The 24,664-nt window shown below is 35.5% G+C and overlaps 1 protein-coding gene across 6 annotated transcripts in view; it reads left to right on the forward strand.

The window, feature by feature from the left end:
• The window catches only part of diaph2 (diaphanous-related formin 2), a 763,661-nt gene that overhangs the window by 638,389 nt on the left and 100,608 nt on the right, over positions 1-24,664 (forward strand). For all 6 annotated transcript variants that reach the window (XM_056472168.1, XM_056472167.1, XM_056472172.1 and 3 more), the window contains one exon: positions 5,053-5,188. In XM_056472168.1, the coding sequence (XP_056328143.1) occupies positions 5,053-5,188 (136 nt within the window). The remainder of the gene's footprint in view (positions 1-5,052; positions 5,189-24,664) is intronic.

The raw sequence follows: 24,664 nt of genomic DNA on the forward strand, positions 1-24,664 counted from the left end.
TTCTAACAAACATAGGCTATAAGTTATATGTTAATTTATTAATTGATAAATGAATATATAAATTATAGCCTATGTTTGTTAGAATGTTGCACTTTTTTTAAATGTATTAATAAATGCATTTATTAATTTAATATTAACCTCATCTATGAGACCGGTGGGCACAATGTTTTCAGCACAAGTCTATTCTTTGTTTAATTTTGGAGACCGCCACTCAGAGATTTTGTATTTTTCACTCATTTTTAATGTATTTGATTGCTATAAAGGTGTCAGAAAGAATAACGGTGCTATAAAATCTGCTGGAGCTGATTGCTGTGTTGTTAATCTAACATTAACACACAATCCTAGGGAAAAAATTTAAGGCTGGTGGCTTTTTATTTGCATGTTGTTCCTTTTTTGTGCAACTACTAACTACTATTTTTTTGTCTTTTGTGAGTTATGGATAAAATACAGTAGTTAAATATCACTTTAAGCTGAATATTAGTATCTTGAAAAATATCTAGTAAAATAGTATGTACTGTCATCATGGCAACAGACTTTGTTTAGAAATGTATTGAAACCTTCCATCAAACAGACATTGGGGAAAAAAATATACATGGTGGCTAATATTTCAGGAGGGCTAATAATTCTTCAACTGTATTAGGTTTGGGTCGATAGACAATGCCGTCGTCCATCGCCGATGGCCTATAGACATTATGATGCTGAGCCGGCATCGCAATCATTCGCCCCACTCCCGTTGCAGCAGCAACCCGCTCACAAAAAAAACACACTCAAGCCCCGTTTGCACTAATACATCTTAGTTTTAAAATGGAATTTTAGAACAAAACTGATCCACGTCCACACTGGCGTTTAATCTAGCATTTCTGAACAGCTCTCCATCCACACTACACCGCTAAAAACGCACATCACGTGACCACACACACACTAGGATGCACTGCAGCAGCATATGCACATGTCTGAATTCCAGGCAGTCAGCGGGTGCTTTGAGCACGAAACCCCAGAAAGCAGTACGTCAGACAGTTTATCAAGGATGTACGTCTGGATCGCGTCTTACTATAGTTGTTGAACATGATATTTAATTAATCTTGTCTCTATCTAATGACTCTTCTGTCTTTTGAATCTATCAGGTAATGTGTCGCAGCATCAGTACCCTGCTTTAATCTTTCGCTTTCACGCTTGTGCTTAGTAATTTTTATCGAAAACCTTAAATACTGGTAGTTGGTTCCTGTTGGTTGTGCACCTTTTTATCAACCAAGTTTGTGGACGCATTATAAGAACACAGATCACTCTGCCTATTCATGCAAGAGTCCCGCGCAAAAAGTGATTGACAGGTGGTAATTTGTGTGTAACTTATATTTATTAATTTATATTTTGATTACTTATGGGTAAAACAAGACCATGCAGGTCAGGTAGTTGAAATGGTAGGCTACGAATAATTAATTCTTTATGGATTAAATAATTGTTCACAAATAATTAATTCACCGACGATGTCATCGACCATCACGATGTTTCACATTAGACATCGTACGATGCCAAATTGGTCGACATCGCCCAACCGTAAATTGTATATACAATACAATAAAGCAACGCACTAGGTATAGGTCAGGCTGATAACACCATATACTGTAATAAAATCTTCAGCAATTAATGGCAGCAAGAAAATCTAGAAGCTCCACTATATATCGACCACCATGATGAGCTGCACTTTTCTCCTCCCACTTGTACCCATGATCCTTGTGTCTCAGCACCGAACACGACACGCACGTCTGAAACCCTAAGGGAATCTGAAAGGGCCAGACTGTCGACACTCATTATATCCTACCAAGAAAGACCAAGACGCACACACACACACACACATATATATATTCGCAAACACAAAACACTCATTCCTTCCTCTAAGGCAAAGCCTGTCAGGTTAGTGGTGCAGGCCTGGGGTGAAGAGACCTTTGCTGTGCTGGAAAGGTTATGTAGAAGTGGCTTATTCTCTCTCCTCCGCTGTGTCTCTGTGCCCTCTGAGCATCTCCGTCCAGCTCTTCATAGCGCCTGACACCTCTGTGGCATTTACAGAAGAACAGAGGAGGAGGACGATATCTCCGTTTCTCTGTATACAGGCCTCTCTCTCCCACTCGGCTGGTGCCCGGCCAACAACATCCTGGCATTCAGTCGGTGGAAACATCCAGGATGAACGCCGCGTTATCTGCTTCCACATTACTGCTTATGGAGATTGTAGCTCAGCGGGGACAACGGCGGTATCAGGAGCCATCTTGATGTTCAATTAGACAATCTCTGTCTGCTTCCTCTTCTCCACACTCATTGTTTCATTCGCTGTGAGGAGAAAGGCTGCGACGGTGTTTAGTTCAAGAGCACATAAGCAGGCCCCGAAGAGACCTGGGAAGCTTCTTTGCATTGTCAATGCAGATTTTGGAATTCAGAAAAAGCTTTGTAGATGGTGAAATGTGGTTAATGGAACTGAAAGTTAAGATATGTGTGCACAATATTTCAGTTCACATTTGGAAGACAAAAACTTGGTGTCCGCCGGCTCTTAAAAGTCTTAAACTGTTTTCACCTCCAAAAAATAAATGTTAGGCCTAAAATGTCTTAAATTCACTGAAATGAACACTAAAATAATTGTTAATATGTCTTAATTTTCCTTTGTCCATGTAAAGCTAGCCAATTGCTCCAACACACATCTATTAACTAACAATCCTTCTCAATAGAACTTTTAACAAAACTCTTTTATAACTCTATTTACTAATATGGTTTAAATGATTGTCCTTACAATAATTATTTACTTATAATGTAAGTTCTCTGTGTATGTATAGGGTCAGGACACTGACCTGGACAGACTGTTGTACATACATTTAGATAGTAGTTTTTAATTATTCTTTTTTTTTTTTTAAGATAAGTTATGTTGAAAAATTTGTATGCATACAGCTAGGGTTGTTATGTAGACGATATTAATAACAAAACCTCATGGGCTTGGTCGCATTAAAGATAATGAGCTCAGACTGAGAAACTTGACGTAGTGTTGGTTTCATACTGATTATTTTGTCAAACAATATTTGTTTTCAACAAGCAGTCGCCGCATTTAAAAGTAGGCACTTTAAGCTTTCTATAGATATACAGTTGAAGTCAGAATTATTAGACCCCTGAGGGTTAAAACATTTGGCTAAGAAATAAATAATTATAATATTAGTATATATAATATAAAAAGTCCTTTATAAATCTGAAATTGAATTCATATAGGTCTTAAAAAAGGTCTTAAAACGGAATTTGACTTGAGAAAACCTGCAGAAACCTCGAACCTTCTTTTATCGTGAGTCTCTCATACAGTACATACACTCTCAGAAATAAAGGTACGTAAGTTGTCACTGGGCTGGTACCTTTTCAAAAGATACAGATTTGTACCTAAGAGGTCCATATTAATACCTCAAAGGTACATATTGGTACTTAAAAAGTACAAAAGTGTTCCTCTTAATTTTTAGGTACTAATTTATACATTTGAGGTACCAACATGGACCCTTTAAGTACAAATGTGTACCTTTTGAAAAGGTACCACCCCAGTGACAACTTATACATTTATTTCTGAGAATGTACAGTAATTCCTCATATTAAAATGTTTGGTTCATTTAGCATTTAGTACCTGGATGAATATACACATAATAGATGTCTCTGTTATTTGGAATAAATAGCAATTGTTTAAAGCATTTGATGTATTTTTTATGTATTTTTTACTGTTTGTTGTATTTTATTATTATTAATTATTAAGTGTCAACTCATTTATAATTCATCATAATATTATTCAGTATTCCATTAAAAATGCCTTTTTAAACATATTTATTCTTATAATTGAGTACAATTATTCAATATGCTAGATGACTTTACAATAAGGTTGTATTAGTTAATGTTAGTTCATGTGTATACTACCATTAACAAACAACACTGTAAAAAATCCTGGGTTCCACACAGTTCCTTCATGTTGTACCAACACAAATCGATTAAGTTAACTTAATTTTTTTTTTGCAAATTTAATTAGATTGAACATAAAATGATTAAGTTGTCCCCCCCAAAAAAACTCAAGAATTGTGTTGGTTCTGCTCATTTTAAAGTAGTGGTTTGAACAGCTAGCAAAAACATTTGAGTGAATGAACAATACATGGATTATTGTTAGTTAATGAAAAAAAGTTGTTGTTGGGTGCATTGGCTAATGTTAACAAGCATGAATTTAGATTGTAATAATGCTTTAGTTAATGTTGAACTATGATTAATAAAGTCTGTACAACTATTGCTCATTATTATGTCATGTTAGTAAATACATGAAATATCAAAGTCTTATTGTTACTTATTGTAATTCTATGTTAGAATTAGTGGAGTTAGATGTATTACATTTCTATGACTATGATTCTTTGATATGGCATTGAAATTTAAGTGAAAAAAATTGATGGGATGTAATTTTTTAATACAATGTGTGATACCTTTTATTAATGTTATAGGTAGCATTGTATTTTTATATAAAAACAAATGTGTTTATATAAGGGTTATATAAGTATATATTTTTCCTCAAGTATGGTTTCTTTAATGTGTGACAGAAACTGTACTAAAAAAAAATTAATTAACCTTCACTTTTTTTCCCCCCAGATGTATCGTCTTTATATATATATATATATATATATATATATATATATATATATATATATATATATATATATATATATATATATATATATATATATATATATATATATATATATATATATATATATATATATATAAATAAATCAGTGGTGTAAATCAGTATAATTCACTGTGCACACATGATGAAGGTTAGATTTCTGCAGGTTCAGTTTCAGTACGGGCAATATTCAATGTACACACAATAGGTACTAAGCGTGACCTGTAGTTACTAAAGTCACATTATGGAGGGCTGTCATCTGCTGTCTTCAGTGTTTTTTCAGGGATAGAATAAAGCATTCATTTTCTTTCTTCACCCAAATTTTCTTCTCATTTACCATCTGATTTCATTGTCTCTCATTGTCTTTCTTTCTGACTTCTCAGGATGCTGTGCGGGAGAACCACAAGAAGAGGGAAATGGAGGAGAAGATCAAGAGAGCCAAGATAGCAAAGGAGAAAGCTGAGCGCGAGAAAGTCGAGAGACAGCAGAAGAAGAAACAGCTGATTGACATGAACAAAGGTATGGCACTACTGTCCCGCCGGGGCCTGACTGAAGCCCTGATCGTCATTTCACAAAGCAAAAAGCACTGTAGGGGTGGTGGTGGCGGAGGGAAACGGCCACACTTCTTCTGTGAAAAATCACACTCCTTACCGTCTGATCGCTTATACAGGCAAATGTACAGGCAGATTAGATGTCACTGAGGGTGTTGTATTGAAAAGTTTGGTCACACTTTATTTTAATTGACAATCCATTCTATTAACTAGCCATTAACTAAGACTTTTAGCTTAACTACTATTTAGCTGATTATTAAGAGTTAGTAAGGCAGTTATTGGGTTTAAGATTTGATAGGATTCGGTATGTAAAATAATACAGTATATAGTTCAAGTCAAAATGATAAGCACTACTGTGTTTTTTTTCTCTTTTAAATATTTCCCAAATGATGCTTAACAGAGCAAGGAATTTTTCACAGTATTTGCTATATTTTCTATTATTTTCTTCTGAAGAAAGTCTTATTTGTTTTATTTTGCCTAGAATAAAATTCGTTTTTATTATTAGCATTTTTAAACATTTAAGAGAAATATTATTATTGTCTACAGAATAAACCATTGTTATAATTACCCTGACTTGCCTGATTAACCGAGTTAAGCATTTAAATTGCACTTTAAGCTGAATACTAGTATCTTGAAAAATATCTAGTCAAATATTATGTTCCGTCATTATGGCAAAGACAGGCCGGTGTGTGGTGCAGGTTCTTCTCATTGCCACTCAAGCCCCGGCCTCATTCTATTCCCACAGCTCTGAACCCTGCCCACTCACCATAACAGGTATATATTGTCGCCATGCTATTAACTGTGTAATATATGTATTTATTATTTTTTTACTTTATTTAGTGTATATCGCAATATGTAAAGAAGTGGGTGTGGTTAACTCACAATCAGTCAATATATGAGCCTGAACAGGACGGTTCATGTGCCACTGCAAGAAATGCTTTCAGTAATTGTCATCATAATATGTTCGGCAAAAGCTTTTTTTTTATTTACATATTTAAGATTTTTCTCTATAATGCAAGTGGTATATAATTTATACACGTGAAAAGATTATAACTGAGGGAAGTTCATAATAATCAGGTTTGTCCACACAGCAGTAAAATGTGACATGCAGTGCATAATGCAAGTTCATATTTCATTGCATGTATCTTAGAAATTGACAATATTTTTAGAACACTCATTAAATCAGCTGTTAATGGCTTTAAATGTAAACATCTGCATGAGCCTGATATGAAAAATTATGCTGATGTGTCTTGCCCTTAAAATGATGTGTTGATTACAGTAAGTTTCACCTAGCAATTAAGCATCAATTGGGGTCATAAAATCACAAGTCTGATTTTAATTTATGGTTAGAAATGAACACTCATGGAGAATACAAATCACAAACCTTATTTTTGAAAGTTAACACTTTTCAAAAACACACAAACAGAAATTAAGATTGTGTAAAGTAAAAAAAAAACCTATTTAAATAATTCTATAGTAAATATATTGTCACAGTCATAGTTATTATATTATACACCAAGGGTGGCGGTATGACCAAAATTAGATTTCACTGTACAGTATATTGTTTATTTCACTATATATTTCGCTGGCCATAACAACCCATCTCTGGTCACAGCTAAAGGGGGCTGTTGATCAAAAGTGCAATAGCATGTTAAAATCACATATGTTTCAAAACCACACGTTTCATGTAGTTTTTTTTTTTTTTTTTTAAGAGCATCGACAAAGCTTGTCCTCTCATAATTTAACTTACAGTAGGACCCTTTCCACAAGACAGTAAGGCTGCATTTCAATAATCATCATCTTAAATCCTTTATGTTTTTAATATTCAGATTTAAAAAAACATGTACGTTTATAAAGCTTTATATTTTATAATTTTTTCTTCAAAATTAATTAATTAACATTTATGTAAGATTTCTAATGCAGCATCTATGGGTTTGATTGTAGATTTGATATTGTTCTCTCTTCTAGATGTCCTTTTCAGTCTCAATTTGTTTTCATTTTATTTATTGATTGTATATTTTTTGAAAGTTGAGACAACACCATAGCATAATGGGCTATATGTGTTTTTCAGCCAACGATAAACTTACGGTGAAATGTTAATGTGACTATTTTTAATTTCATAAGGTTTCTTTTACAGCATGGATGTTATAATGTATTTAAAATACAATCAGTTAAAAAGACTTAAGCGTTCATTTAGTTGTTCAAGCATAATAAAAGACATCAGTAGCAGCAGGCTAGCGCACAAACTCCATTGAAAATGCTGTGGTAAAATAAACAATTGTGTTTTAAAGAGATGGCAAAAAAAAGGAATTTAAATTAGTTATAATGCACAATTTAATTTAGTGCTTCTTGCCCTGTCTAAAACCCACTTTATATCGCATATCTACAGTATATGGCAGTGACGAACACTGATTTTTAAACAAAATAAGATCTTAAACATGGCGATTTTGTAATGGAAAGTCCTTGGGCTGGCTGACTGAAAATTAAAAGTCCGTGTGCATATACCCCGTTAGTCTTTAATTATTTGATCAAATTGTAATGCAAAAACAAAATGTATTTGTAGTACTCTCCTATTCACTGCTCTCTACGTTTAGCCGACTATGACAATGTCCGCTGCAGAGTAAAGGCTCTACTGCTTACATATTAACTAAATAGACGATTGTATGCATTTAGTATCTGGAGCACTTCTGAAATTGCTCAATAAGGTTGTGGAGCAACTCGACAGCAGTAAGAGGCTGTGCTGACAGGCCCCTGCCAGAAAAGATGTAGGTCACATGTAAAGATAAGCATCTCAGGTTCACTGCTTTTGTAGAGCAGACAGATAATGGATTGGCAGATTGCCTTTGGCCTAGTAAATGGAGTTGAGAGTTAACTATTAAGTTTTTGCAAGCTTGCTCGGTTTATTTCTGAATTGAAATAAGGCCGCTTTGACAATAGCTTAATTCAGTTTGAATTACAGCAAAACTGGTTGGTTATAAAGCACAAATTGTCCACTGTGCAGAGTATTTCAATATACATGCACATATAAAGCTAGTAAATTGTGTGTTTGGAAAAGAAATGCAAGGTTCAGTTTAAAGTAAGAAAAAAATGTCAAGATGTCTCACGCAGCTTGCAAATTCAGAGCAAATTCTTGTCATGAGAGATACGGAGTATTCACTGCACTGCGCTATTCTGATCCTTACAATGAGACAGAAATTCCTGCCTCTGGCCAAAAGCTTTCTTCACAAGCTCCAACTTAAAATGTCACACTGAGCCTAGCGCTTTACTGCGGCCTCGCATTTGAGCAAATGACATGTAGAAGTTCAGCTCTGTGTGCTCCTGCAGGATGACTGATGCATGCTAGTTTCCTAAGAAGTGACCGCATTGAATGCTGAGCTCGTGATAATGCAGATGGAAAGACGGTGGATAACAAACTCTCTAGTGCAGTCAAGAGTCCTTTATCTTTACTTCGCACTTTCTGTGCGCCAGAGCCCATGAAAAGACTTTTATCACCGAACTGCTGTAGTCATCACTAGATTTAAAGTGAGAGAATGTCAGTTATTTCTGTTGTACATTTGGCTCCTCATAGGACATTTCAGACGTGTTATGTAATGATTAACTGATCAGGCTCTCATTTGCATTCAAATATGACTTTGAAAGCTCTCTACTGTTCTACTGGAAGTGTACTACTGGCCTTCCCTGGATGATGACACAAAGCGTAGACAGCAGCGCAGCAGATTTAAAGGTCCCATAAAATTAAAATAAAGGTTTTTTTTGTTTTTTTAGTTAGCAGCAGTATGTACGTTTTAAGGATATCTATAAGCTAGTGTGTGCTATTAAATAATAACAGAATTCACATTTAGAAGATATAAACCTGATATAAACATATAAAGCTTGTAGTTTGTCACTTCAATCTAAATTAGTTAACATTTTGTTTCATGTCACCTCATACTCGCTCATCAAATCTTGACCAATCAAATACTCTCTAGTATTTGATATGCCCCGCCTCCTTCAAGACATTTCTAGAAGTTTAGTAGACACTTCAAGACGTATGCTTTTTATTTGATGACCTCAACTACTTTGACTGGCAGACATGTTTAACATGTAAAGGCAAGTTTCAGTATAAAACAATTAATGTCGCATTACCAGGCTATCCAGCATTTCCTCCAGAGTTTCATGCAATTTCGGGTGTTTCTTTTTTAACTTTCGCCTTTTGTTTTATTGGAATTTAATACAGCATGTCGAACGGAAAGAAAAACCTCTGCATTTCGTCACTCGGTGGTCCTTTTACGGTAATCAAAAATCGCTGCTTACATGGTAGACTCTTAATAAGAGTATTATCTTAATCATATTAAAATCGGAGTATTGGTGTCCATGTAAATGTACTCAGAAAGTGCCAGATGAAGTCGTGAGCTGTCAAAGACAGCGCATTCGTCTGCCTTTCAGCATGCGCGCTCCAATGTTTCATTAAGTTTGACGTGTTTCCCCCTTAAATGCAACTTTTAAAAAGTTTTACAAAAGCGTCTGCTTCACGTTGTTGTGTCAGAACCCTTGTGAAATACAGCCATACTTTAGAACGCTTAGTTTAAGCAAATTTGATGAACGCGATCATGCGTGTTGACTCTGAAGGGACTGTCCTGCGCGCGTTGTGTGTGTCCGTGTGTGTGTGTGCGCGCGCGCGCACGTTTCTTAGCAACAAACCTGCCTAAACACGTTGTCCGTAGCCACTAAATTAAAAAATTACCCATCATTCAATCCATTTATATATTTAGACTTTTTCAAAATATTGTGGAATAATATGCTAATGTTTATATGGTTTATGTTTAGTACAATTTGTAAATTAATATTTTCTGTCTTCTAGTGGATGTATTTTAGTGGCTTTGTTTACCAAACATCTAATTGGATTTTGATTATAAACGTTAAATAAAAGTTACGTTTTTTTTTGTTTTTGTTTTTTTTTTAGTTTATGTGTTTTAGGTTCTACACTTAGCAAATAGTAAAAAAATAAAATTAATTGGATTTTGTCTGGCCCAAGTCATCATTTACTTTCCTTTTACTTGTTCCAAAGCTGTTTAGAAATGTCCTTCTGTTAAACGCAAAATAAGATAATTTGAAGAAAGTTGTAAACCTAAAACTATTGACTTTCATAGTATTTTGATGTGATTATTTATGAAGGTCAATGGTTAAAGGTTTTCAGCTTTCTTCAAAATATGTTCTTTAGTATTTAATAGAATAAAGGAATTTTTAAAGATTTGGGTGAGTAAGGGTGAGTATATTTTAAGGGTGAGTTAATGGTGAGTATATATTTCATTTTAGGGTAAAATCTTCCTTTAAAGTTAAACTGTGCCATCTTTGAATGTCTGAGCATATGCATAGTTTGGTCAGAACAGTGAAAATATGATGTTGTTTACATGCCTGTTCATTGTGATTAAAATTGCAGTATGCCACATATTTTAATATGAATATTGTTATGAGCTTAATCCCATCAGTGTGATCGAAGTGTTGTTTGAATGAGGTTAGGATTAATTGTGATTTTGTTTACATCTCAACATGGCAGAAACACAGATGTTCATGGTTATGGACACTTTACTGGATTTATTATAATGCTGCACTGAGCTGAACTTTTAATGGATTGATAAAAGAAAATGTATTTAGTTTGTTTATTTTGTAAAATAATAATACAACTCTAAAGGACACACTGGGTATTTTTTTTTCTGAATGCTTCATAGAGCTATGCAGTTATATTGGATTTATTTTAACGATGATTGATTTTGAGTAAAGTTTAATGGATTTTTAGCTAGAAGTGCATATAGCACTATTTATAGAAAAATACAAGTATTGCATTAGGACTCAGGATGGACAGATACTCAATATTGAATGACTCAGAATGGACCAGGGACACAAAACACCTAACATCCCTGTTATTATTGTTAGATTTTTTTAGTTTACAAAATATTATTGATGATGCTATGATTTCAAAGCTATATATTCAGCGGCCATTACTCTGATATCACATAATCCTTTTTAAATCACTCTAATCTACTTATTAGGTGCTTAAAAACTATTATTATTATTATTATTATTATTATTATTATTATTATTATTATTATTATTAAAAATAATATTGACAACAACAACAACAATAATAATAATAATAATAATAATAATAATAATAATAATAATAATAATAATAATAATAATATTGTTGCTGTTACAATTACTGTGATTTTTATTATTATAATTATTATTAGTAGTAGTTGTAGTAGTTGTAGTAGTAGTATTTATTATTATTATTATTAGTAGTAGTAGTAGAATTAGTATTTATTATTATTATTATTATTATTGCTAGTGCTATTATTGCTGTAATTATTATTAACAACAACAATAATAATAATAATAATAATAATAATAATAATAATAATAATAATAATAATAATAATTATTATTATTATTATTATTATTATTATTATTATTATTATTATGTTACAGTTACTGTGATTATTATTATTATGGTTATGATTATTTATGTTGTTTCTACAATTGTTGTTATTATTATTAATTTTTGTTTATTATTATTTATAGAATTAATAATAAGGATGTTGTTGTCACAATCAGTGTGATGATTATTATTATTAGTAGTAGTAGTATTACTGTAATTATTTTTGTTGTTGTTGTTGTTGTTATTAATATCACTATTATTAGTTTTAATAGTATCATTGTTGATTAAACAGTTCTGCTACTTAATATTATTTGTGGAAATTAAATATTGTTTTTCAACAAAATATTTATTTAACTTAATAAGTAACATTGACAACAAGATATCCATGCTATGAAGATATGAAAATCTGTGAGAGTGTCATGCTGTTAAAATAATTTTGTGTGTGTGTTGCTCTGTTCTATGAGCTTTCTACCTCACCAGCATCTGTCTGTTTTTCTATTTCCCCTGAATACAGATCTCAGCTGCTGTTGAAATTACCTGTGAAAGCGTATTAAGTTCTTTTAAAAATGTTAGTTGTTTTAAAATGGAAAATTAATACAATGATTTGTATGTTTTTATTAATTTTATTTAGTTTAATTAAGCTACAATGATTGTTTGTCTATGAATGATTATAAAAAACACATATATCTGCTTCATCAGACAGCGGAAACATTAATTAACCCAATAACATTGTAATCAAACACCATTCAGTGGCTCGGCTGGGTGTCTTCACAGAAAATAAAATAATTTTCCTCAGCTTTACTTTTTTTTTTACCCGAATGAATGAGCTTAACAAAAGTGCATATGTGCGTTTTTAAAATTAGGACAGCACCATTATGTTGGTCATTTTTTTCCATATATATCCTCTTTTTGTGGCACACGACCCTCTTTCATTAGAACCCATGTCTAACGGCCTTTTGATTAATTATAGTTTTTAAGGCCTTTTCAAAGGACTATTTCTATAAAGAGATTTTTGAAGTCATTTTGCAAATTGATATCTAATGCCCTTCACATGCACATGATTAACAATGAGATGCATATTTAACGAGGGCTTAATTCATTTAGGGTTAAGAGGATGTGTTTTATGGGACAGTGGAGCTGGGCAAATGAATATCTGCACCATTTTCATTTTTTAAAAGTATTTTTAAAGTCACGCAGACAGCTACTGGAAATGTGTCCTTGCAAGGTTTCGTGAGCAATTTCGAGTGCCGTGTGATTGATGTGAATGGCAAGTGGGGTAAAATCTGTTTTTCTTGTGAAGTATTAGAAATCCTAATATGGGAAATTGCTCATGAAATCATTACCCGGCCCCCCATTTGTTTTAATTTCCTCTAAGTGGATTTCCATATTCTCTTAGACTGACCAGATGTTCAGCATTCACCAAATTACTTAACCCGCTGAAAGTAAATGGGGATTGATGTAAAATAGGCCTAAATCCACCTAATCCTTCTGTCTTTATTAGGAAAATATGTTTTGTCCTAGCAGAGCAGCCATTTTGTCGTATATTATGAATCTGTGCTGTATACAGGGTGTCCTACTCATTGCAAAACATTACTTTGTGTGTGTACTCTGTACTTTATGTTAACAAAACAGAAACAACCCCAAGCACAACAGAAACACAGCAAAACAAAAATCCATATAGAAATCTTCCATACACATAATATGATATATGCAAATGTGCAAATTACATATATGACATACTATACAAGCTAATGTTTTGTTTTCACATATATAGTCCTTTTTGAGGGATGTAAACAATAACAACGATCTTAACGTATTTCCTGTTTTACATTTTAAACTTTCATAGCTTCTGAGAGTCCAAAAAGTTCCACATATAGATAACGTTATGATAGCTGTTATAACAACAAGTTATGATTCAATCGCCTTTTGTAACAGATATGAAATAGTTTGACAACCAGCAAGAAATATTCATGGGCCAATGACATCACCACATTGACATATAGAATAGAATATGCGTCTGTAGAATATGCGTCATTTATACAATGCAAAAAATGATGTTTACATATATTTTTTCACCCACTGGATTTAAAAATGAAACAAACATATATAAAAGCAGATTTGAATCTTTTAAAAAACATTTTAAGGTCAAAATTATTGGCCCCTTTGTCCTCTGATTGGTCTAAATATACAAGATGTCCTGGAGTCACCAGAGATACCAGAAATCATAACCAGTTTGTGTAGAAGCAAGTCTGATAAAATCTGATAAAAAAGCTGCAGTGTCTACCTCAGTCTGCATCTACATACATGTTATACTGGTTTCTTTTGTGTTGTAATGTTTGTGAATGAATGGTGCACGGTTGTTGTGCTGGCTGCGCTGGTATTCTGTGGACACTTCCACACTGCAAAACATGATGATTGGTTAGTTAGTGATTGGATTGGTTGTTAGTGAGGCCAGCAGGGGGCACTTAACCTGTGGTCTGTGTGAGTCCTAATGCCCCAGTATAGTGAAGGGGACACTATACACCTATGGCTGGTGTGTGGTGAACACACTGGCAGCATTGTCCTGTGGCTGCCGTCGCATCATCCAAGTGGATGCTGCACGTTGGTGGTGGTGTGAGAGACCCCCCTCATGATTGTGAAGGGCTTTGGGGTATGGTCATACACAATAAATTTGCTATTTAAATACACACATTACATTACATTCAAAGTGGCCAAAGTTTCCAACTCTTTAGCCATTAGTCTGAGGTCTGGCCAAGTGAGACTATGCACTTCTGTCGCCTCTTGGTCATTGGACAGACCCTAAGTGCGTCTAAATGTGATTGTATACTCTCCAAAAGTGTTTATTTACAAATATAATCTTACAAATTTGGCTCTATGGAGACATTTTTTTTGACTGAGGAAGAAACTTGACCCTGCCTGGAAATTAATTTCTTCTGAGCCACTTTAAGTAGCAAACACAACACAGGTAAAGTAAAAAACCTCATTCAGTTCAATTACAGGCCCCATTTCAAGATGTTTGTTGTATTTATTCTCCACTGTTGGTGTTTCTAATCTGTAGGTCAGTTTGAAAATAGAGAATGTTGTTGTTTTTCGGTCACTTGCTGAGTCATCATGGATAGCTTCTTCTGTATATCTGATATATAGAAGAAACAGACGGTAGAATAAATGATGTTGTTTAATACGACTGGCACACATCTGCTAGAGTCAGGAAGAAAGCAGCTTCACTTTCCAGCCTGACAGTGCAAATGATCCTTTTAAAGGTTTATAAAAAATGTCTGTAGGATTAAAGGACTAAAAGAAAGATTAGTGTATTCTTTGGAATATTTTTTTTTTATATGTGATGATAGCTGTCATTATCTGTGTGGTTGAGCTCAGTTTTTTAAGGGCTGTCTGCCAGTGGCTTTCAGAATGAATACTGCTCTTTACAGTATGTCTGAATATTTGCTATAACCCATCACGATTCTTTTAGCACCCTCAGTCACAGGCAGTTAGTTTATAGGTACAGTAGAATGATTTGTGTGGATTTGTGTCTGTGTGTGTATATAGTATCATACACCTGCCCGTATGTATAATAATTATTTTCGTATATCAGCTTTATCCTTCTTTGAACGTATTTGATTCATTGCAAATAAATATATATAACAATAAAAATGTACAAAAATTATAATAATACTAATTATATTGCAAAAAAGCTGTTTGTTTAGACTTTATTTTCCAACCCAGGCTCATTATTGATACGTACCCCTGTATTCATTTTTGGACAGTGCAAAATACGTGCCAGGAGGTACGTTTTTTGCAGTTTTTGTTTTTGCAAATCTACCAGAGGCCACTGTGTATGCTTTTTCAGATCTCATTTTTTTCTCTTGAGTGTCATTCACATATGCTGTTCTCTCGTAAATCCACCAGAGACCGCTGTGTACGCTTTTTCAGATGTCAAATATCTCTCGCGAGTACCATTCGTGCCTGCTGTTCTTGCGTAAATCCACCAGAGGCCACTGTGTACGCATTTTCAGTTCTCAAAGTTCTTTCGCGAGTGCCATTCACACCTGCTGTTCTTGCCTAAATCCATCAGAAGCCACTGTGTACGCATTTTCAGATCTCAAATTTCTCTCACGGGTGCCATTCACGCCTGCTGATCTTGCAGAAATCCACCAGAGGCTGCTGTCGACTGGCTGACCAACCAACCAACCGACTGTCGCAGTGGTCAACTCCTCTTTGCGTCTCTAGTCCGCCAACGTATGTGGTGAGCTACTGGGCAAACTGATAACAGCGGAAAAGCGCCATACCACCCCATATTATTCGTATTATAGACTAAATGCAGCCAAACGTAGCTCTGGCTACATAATTTGCGCTCTTCAGAAATGCATACGGGGATACGTTTTCACAATGAGCCTGTGTTGTAACTTTCACCAAACAGCCTTGATATAAATGTGTCACGTTTATAGTCACACAATATTAAATATAGCTCTTTTCAATATTTATAATATTTAAAAATCATTTCTGAGGACTAAATCAGCACATCAGAATGATTTCTGTATAGCGTGGCATTCAGAATTGTGTTTTATATTAAAATATATTTAAAAGTGTTAAATTATTTCACGATATTATTGTTTTTACTGCATCTGTTATCAAATACAAACTTAGTTAAAACAAGAGACATTTCGAAAGATTGTTTTAAACATTAAAAATATATTAAAAATCATATGAATGTGTGACAACACACACGTACATCAGTGTAGGGTTTTGGACTTGGTCCATCAGGTGACTGCGAGCAGGTCTCTTGGCAGAAAGCTTATTTTGCTAAAGGTCGTGACTTTAGAATATGTTAATCTGTGTGATGCAAACAGAAAACAACAAGGAGCCACACACCCCACTGTCTCTCCTCTAATTATCATTCCGATTTTTAATTAGTCATCGAGATATGCCATCTACCACGATGGTCATTATGAATAAGTGGACCAGATAAGTACCATTGCATAATGCGAGCTGACTATGGCATGCCATTATCTGTATTTTAACTATCATATTAAATCTGGGCTGTCTGCAGTCTTCGGTGTCGGTGGCGAGAAATGAGCTCTCCCCATCAGCTCTTCAGTGTTATTTACACCCACTGTCAGGGAGCTCAATCCTCTTTTGAAGAATGCCACGGTACATCCCGAAGCCTGCTGGATCCCTAAGCATAAGCAAATTCCACTCAGGAAATCTTGGTGCGCGCGAATGCTGGCATTGTGGATTTTTTTTGTCATTACCTTGAAAGAAGGCAACAAGGGCGCCAAGCTTATCTGCTGTAGTGCATCAATTCTAATAAATAAGCGCATATTAGCTTGTGCCGTATCAGCAGCCGCATACCCGTATGCCTTAAGGCGATGATAGCATGGCGAATTTCACCATCAGTCTGGCCTGAGACACGTCAGCCATCTCTAAATATCTAACATACGAGGAGCGAAGTCATTGATTTACGGAGATAAGCATCTGTGTAAGTCATGGTGACATCCAGGAATCCTGCCATTTTTTCCATTAATACAGCCTGTCTGACTCCACATTCTGAAATGAAGAGATACAGAGGCCGAGATTACACTACGATAATATGTTCATTTTCATCTCCAAGACTTCTTTAGAGAATATTTCCATCATCAAATATGTCACTTTATTCCTTTATGTGTATATATATATATATATATATATATATATATATATATATATATATATATATATATATATATATATATATATATATACAGTTGAATGTTTTTGAATGTTTTCCCAAATTATGTTGAACAGAGCAAGGAAATTTTCACAGTATGTCTGATAATATTTTTTCTTCTAGAAAAAGTCTTATTTGTTTTATTTCGGCTAGAATAAAAGCAGTTTTTTATTTTTTATGAACTATTTTAAGGTCAAAATTATTAGCCCCTTTAAGTTACTTTTTTTCGACTGTCTACTGAACAAACCATCATTAAACATAACTTGCCTACAGTAATTAACCTAATTAACCTAGTTAAGTCTTTAAATGCCAATTTAAGCTGTATAAAAGTGTCTTAAAAATATCTAGTCAAATATTATGTACTGTCATTATGGCAAAGATAAAATAAATCAGTTATTAGAAATGAGTTAAACTGTTATGTTTAGAAATGTGTTGAAAAAAAATCTCTCCGTTGAACAGAAATTGAGGAAAAAATAAACAGGGGGGCTGATAATTCAGGGGGGCTAATAATTTTGACTTTAACTGTATTATTGTACGGTTGCCATACCTGACGATTAAATGAGTATTTGACATCAATATGATGTTGATTTAAGATGTTGGCTCGACGTTGGATTTTGGTCACTTTCCAACACAATCTAAAATCAACCAAATATCAATGTCATTTGCCATCGATATTGGACGTGTTGTCCTTAGACACTGGCTAGACATTGAATTTTGACAACATGACCTAAATCTAACCTAACATTAACATATTATGACATTGTGTGCCTACTGGGTTCTCTCCGTTAAACAGAAATTGAGGGAAAAATATACAAAAATATAATGTAATAAAATATAATAATTATAATATAAATAGAATAAAACAGAATAATTCAGGAGGGCTGTTAATTTTAATTTCAACTGTATATATTATTTTTTGTGTGTATATCAGAATCTCCAAATATGTCATTTTCTTCCCTTAAATATATAAGTTTTGTAATGCTATTTTTTTTTTTTGTAGCCATCCCTAATTAGGCTAGCACTAAACGTCCTAATCACTTTAAGCCCCTTTAACTTAATTTAGCCCACTCTCCCTCAGGTCATAGCAGAAATGAGAGGATGCATCTGAGAATCCCTTCCACCTCCCGCTCTGCGAGCTCACATTGGCACTGTTGCATGTCATTAATTTACAGCCATGGGTGGTCTAGATTCTGATAATTCCTCATAGAGAGTCCGGACAAGAAGAGCCACTCTGCAGTCACTCAAAAATAATTAAGCTCGCTGCACAGAGCCTGGACATCGCCTTTTCCTCAGAGGAGAAAATGAATGACGAGTTTTGGAAAAGACAACATCGGAGACACTCGGGACACAGGTGTTTTGTTTGTCATACATTGGGATTACAGTAAAGCGAGAGAGACAGTGATCTCTTTGTCTTGTCCCTTACGAGATACAGTAAGTGTCGGACTTGCCGGATGATTTATGAAGTGTATTCTCAGATAAGCCTGGCTCATGTGGTCTGTGATCTCAGCAAGCAGATGGCAAGGAGAGCAGGGAACAATCAGTAAGCATCACCGACCTGATAAAACTCTGTGGCGATTCATTAGCATGCGGAAAGACGGCAAGGAGAATGTGGAGCACGTACCACAGATCTCAGCTATCTTTTATTTCTCCTTGTGAGCTGAATATGCAAATGGACGGGCATCTCGATAGTCTGGAGTTTAAAAGTTAGCCATTTTTCTGCTCTGTCTTTATGGAGGGAACATCTCTGACATTCCCTAATGTTTTTATCTGCTTGTGGCTCTCCGATTGATTGGCTACCAGTCAGAATTAGCCAATAATTGCTCCAAATAATCTCAATTTGCTGAACTCATGCTGATGACAGCAGAAGACGCGTGCCAGATGTCAAATCAGACATACTTGCCATGATGCCATCTGACTCTGGGTCCGGCATGGGTATAATAATGCCATAATAATTACATGAGGTACAAGTCATGCATCTTTATTAAATAACCCTTAACCAATCTGTGTTAACAGCAGAAGCTTTTCAGTCTGCAAACATACGACAGTTTCCAGAGACAAAGAGATTTGCATTATGATAGATGACATCTTGCCTTTTGACACTGTTTAATGTAGAGGTAGCCTCCCCAAAACAATGTATTATAGACCATTTTGAGGGATGTAAACAGTAACAATGGTCTTAATGTATTTCCTGTTTTAGATCTTTCATTTCCAAAGCTTCTGAGAATCCAGAAAGCTCCACGTTGATACTTTTTTAATGACAGCTGTGTTGACATTAGTTAACAACTGAATCACCTTTTGCATACAAGTTCTGAAAAAAGTTTCAAGACAAGCAGGAACTATTTATGGACCAAATTAGCCATATTGAAATGCTCAATATGCACACATGGCAATACAGAACCAGAGAAGCAAATGTAAAAGAAACCTAAATTACCAACTTACAATGAGTTAAAAAAGCAGGAAATATAGTTAGTATAAAAATAAAAGTGCTAACCTGTAGGAAAATGAATGGATGAATGAATTGATTTAGATACTCCAATAAATTAGTGTAAATATTATAACCAAAAAAATATCAATAATTATTAGCAACTATTGGCAGAGCCATGGATAAAATTAACATGAATTGAACATTAAGCTTAATAGGTTGTTTCCTCTAATGCAGGGGTGCCCAAACAGTTTCTTATGAAGGGCCAAAAACCAAACTTGATTGTGGCTAGTGGGCCGAAAGTAATTATTGTTGCCACTGGTAACTTCCTAATTAATTTAACAATATTTGAAAATAACTAGAAAACATGCTTTATAATAACTAATACTGTACACATATTTTTTTTTTACGTTTTATAATGAACATATTACAGTAAAAACAGTACAGAATTAAACTAGTTTTGCCTTGATTTGCTTACCGATGTCTTCTGCATAGTCCTGTAATTGTTGAGTGACAGTATTTACATTTTAAAAACTCAGATTTATTTACAAAATTTAATTGAAAATTTTGATTTCCGTTTTGATTTCAGAAATTTAAAGACTTATGCTCTAAAGCCAATCAGGAAAATTTGCTATGCTTACTTTTTTATATGCATACCACTTTGTAATCTAAACGGTTCGTTTTTGTGAAATAAGTATATTCTGCTAATGAAGAATGTGTTTATTACATGAAATAGCATTAGGAATTAATATTGTTAAATAACTGTTTGTATTTAAAGAGCGATGAAACCCCCTCTTTCGGTTCAAGTCTACCTCAGAATCTTTTCAAAAAAGGCTCCGAGAGGGGCGTGGAGCTCTGCTAGCAGAGAGAGGAGTGGGCGTGGCCAGCAAAGCAGGGGAAAAAGAGCGTATAAACGGATAAGCGTTGTGTCTGAATGGGAACAAACTCAACTGATAAAAGACAAAGTGCACCATTCTCCAATTCTCGTACAATCTTCCCCTACAAAAAAGCTTGCTGCAAACCAACAGCTTTGCTGTATCGGCCCTGACAGCATTGTGAGGTAAAACATGCAACAAATCCCCTGGGTCATGGAAACAAACACTTAGAACCCATGCTGTGAGCAGACGCGGTCTGACCCAATCACTGGGTCTCTCAGCTTGGCAGGTCTGCTTCGGAAAGCACGTGCTCTCATAATTAATTAAGAAACAGAGTCTTGTCATAGTATAAGACACCTCCGCTATGAATAATAATGAGAAACCGACGCATCATGACTTTACTAGCAGATTCGCGCTACGTCACCGATTTTGATTCCGCCCCAAAAATTATTTTAAACTCAGTTTTATTATTTTAAAATATCCAGTTTTCCCCACAATTAAAGCTGACAGGTGCTAACGTTGTCTTAACTGATGCTCAACACACACAAATCCATTCAAATCTAAATAAAGTACTCGAGGGTGTCTTGAACCTTTAACTATATTTCAAAAGATAATGTATTCCTGTAATGGCAAATGTAAACTCCAGCATTAATTAATAAAGATTTTTCTGTTCCTTTGTATATAATTTATTATTATATTAATTTACTGTACTGTAACTTGTGATTATTTGGAAGCATCCTTGCAGAATAAAAGAAGCAATGTCAGAACATTTTCTGATTGGAACAAGCCAAAATAAGGGGATTTTTCTAAATTTAATAGTTTTTTTAATGATGCTTCAGATTGACCCAATGAGTTCTAATCAGTATAGACCAATATTGCTTAGGCTCTAAAAATCCTGCACTTTCACTGTCCGCCTCATTTCTGTTTTTGTTTCTTTATTGTGCATGCCGCTATTCAGAGCATCGATACCGGATCATTTGTGAAATAGCCATATCATCTAAACGACTTCCCGCCACATGGACAGAACCTAGGTGGAGTAGTTATCTACCCTGGCCACCTATAAACACCAATCCCATTGGTCCCCTTTTCCGCTCCTCATTGTCTAAGGCCCAGACCCCCTGGCGCCTATCTGAACTCAAAGAGGGAGCGCCCCGCTCAAGCAAGGGATGTGTGAGCATCCCTAATTAAATTACACACAGACATAAGTGGGTTTTCACATCAAGCTGTTCCAGCAAAACGCTCCAAAATGCCTGTCTGGTGCCACATCCATCTTCTTCATTACTCCAGAGTCCGGCCTCGTTCTCTCGGAGTGCTCTGGAGCTCTCACTCCAGCAGGCCAGCTGACAGGTCACAGTGTCAGATCTCGTGTCAGATCCTCCAGAGAGACAGCACCTCATAACAGGTGCGATGTTGGAAGCGACTCTGCTGCTAATGCACTCTATGAAAGGGAATCTCTCAGACAAAGAGTGTCAGGCTGGAAACATGTCCAAGATGCACCTGGCTCCTCGACGCAGGACTTTGTTCACCACGTATGCACAAGGTTAATTGCACAGGTGCCTTTCTCCAGGGTGACAGATAGATTAACATGCTTTCCAAAAAACAAAAAAAACTGAAGGACAAGAAGGGACAAAGTCGATAAATGCTACTCGTATTTTTCAGGCTCTAAGATGCTTTTTAGCTGCTATTAATGTGGAAATGAGAGCTGTGGGTCGGTGGCTGTAGGCCGGTCACTGGGAGGACACAGTAATGGAAATAATGTCCTCTGGACGGATCTTTGTTGTTTGGATTTAAGTTTTGTGCACTTAGCCTCCCTGGAGCAACAGTCTTCATGGGAACCAATGGAAATTGAGCTCTAAATCGATCCCCTTTGTTTTCTCGGTCATCATCACCGTGGACAGACAGCAGGTTGAATTTAGATTTGTTGACACCGCCGTATAATTGTTGTTTATGCTTTTTTTAGGGTTACTTGCTGGGTTCCATATTTACATATATATTTTTATGTTGGAAATTAGATGCAAATAAAATTTCCAGAATGTGCATAATGTGTGATGGAAAGGTTTACTGAATAATTCCCCAATATGCATATAAATGTTATCTGTACCTGAACACATCTCTCAAATGCTTGACCTTCATTATTTATAATAAATAGAACCTCACAGCAAGAAGGTCGCTGTTCGAGCCTCGGCTAGGTCAGTTGGCGTTTCTGTGTGGAGTTTGCATGTTCTCCCTGCGTTCGCGTGGGTTTCCTCCAGGTGCTCCGGTTTCCCCCACAGTTCAAAGACATGCAGAACAGGTGAAATGGGTAGGCTAAATTGTCCGTAGTGTATGTGTCTGTGAATGTGTGTATGTGTTTCCCAGTGATGGGTTGCTGCTGGAAGGGCATCCGCTGCGTAAAACAAATGCTGGATGAGTTGGCGGTTCATTCCGCTGTGGTGACCCCGGATTAATAAAGGGACTAAGCCGAAAAAAAAATGATTGAATGAATAAATAGAACTGTATTTTTGCATTTAAAATAACTAACTTAGATGAAAACAGCTACAAACCAGTTTTTCAATACTCATATATCTTTATTTAGTTTTTGGGGGGTTTTTTTGCTCTAGTGTTTGCTTTTCATTTGACATTTGACAGGCAGTTTAGTGACACGGAAGACATCTGACTCTTTTAAGTGTCTTAGTTTGACTGGCGTTAATGTATGATGAGAACATCAGCGTAACCTTTTATCCTCAGCCTGCCTCAGTCTCAAATACATTGAACTTTGATCTTTCCGTTTCTTTTAACACTGGTGTGCGAGGCAATTTCACATACACCATATTCTCCTAATCCTGATGATTTGCCGCAAAGTCAGTGTTTTGTCAGAGCTCAGCTACATATACAGTGGCACACAGGCATTACACACTAAAAAGATTCATTGGATTTATTAAATTTAAGGTAAGTGGTTGCAAACAATTTATATAAGCTGAATTTAAATAAACAAATTAAATGGAGTAATGTTCAACTTAATGTGTTTAAATTCAGCCCATATAAATTGTTTGCAACCACTTACCTTAAATTTAGTAAATCCAATGAATGTTTGTTTTCAGTGCATGATGCCTGGCATTGATAAAAAAAAAAGAGAGAGAGAGAAAATGAGCAAGAGTGCGAGTCCAAGCGTGCACGTGCATACGTTGTAGAAATAATTAAATGTCAGCCAGTCCGCTCCGTTGAGTGTCTCACTGGGGGTTTTATGACCGGCACAGTCTCGCTTCGACAGCCCTTCTCCATGACTCAGTCGTCCAGATGTTGTGATGCCACACTCTTGCGCAGACTGTGAGAATACCAAACCTGCGCTTTACCGCACTAACCCCCCTCCCCCCACTGCTTCTTCTGACTCGTTGTGACACTTGACTTTGTTTCTCTCCTCCCCTGTTTCTCTCCCCCTGTGCCGCGGAAGATAAGCTCCTATCCTCTGCCAGGACGCTTGTTGGGGAAGCTAATCTGATGTGTGAAGTTCACAAATCCGACAGAGGGCTGTGCTTGTTATCCCCTAATTAAAAATGTGATAGTGCACCCATAAATATATTGGAGAGACTGAACAGGGCCCCAGGGCATTCTGGAACATTTGGCAGGAGCCTGAGGGTTGAAGAACCACCTGATACCTAGGCAGTAAAGAGATAGGTAGCAGAAAGGGACAGAGGAGATACAGATACAAGGCTGGCTGTTAGAAGTGTTCACTTTATAGGCCTCGTGTGGACATTTTTGTCCCCATGAGGAAAACGGCATATAAATCATACTGGATGGGTCTTTTCACACCGGGGAGAAAGAAAAAGTTAACCTTGGGTCATTCTGAACTGTGCGTAAACTGATTCCTGGGTTGTCTTGCATCACATTTGACACTTGTTTATAATTTACCTTTGGTCAACAATTAACCATGTGAGTATATATATGCTCTTGTTTCCCAAAGGGATAGTTCACCCAGAAATGGAAATGATGTCATTATTTTCTCACCCTTTCTTGCGTTCTTCTGTTGAACACAAAATAAGATATTT

This window comes from Danio aesculapii, chromosome 14 (assembly GCF_903798145.1).
Source record: "Danio aesculapii chromosome 14, fDanAes4.1, whole genome shotgun sequence".
Classification (NCBI taxonomy): Eukaryota; Metazoa; Chordata; class Actinopteri; order Cypriniformes; family Danionidae; genus Danio; species Danio aesculapii.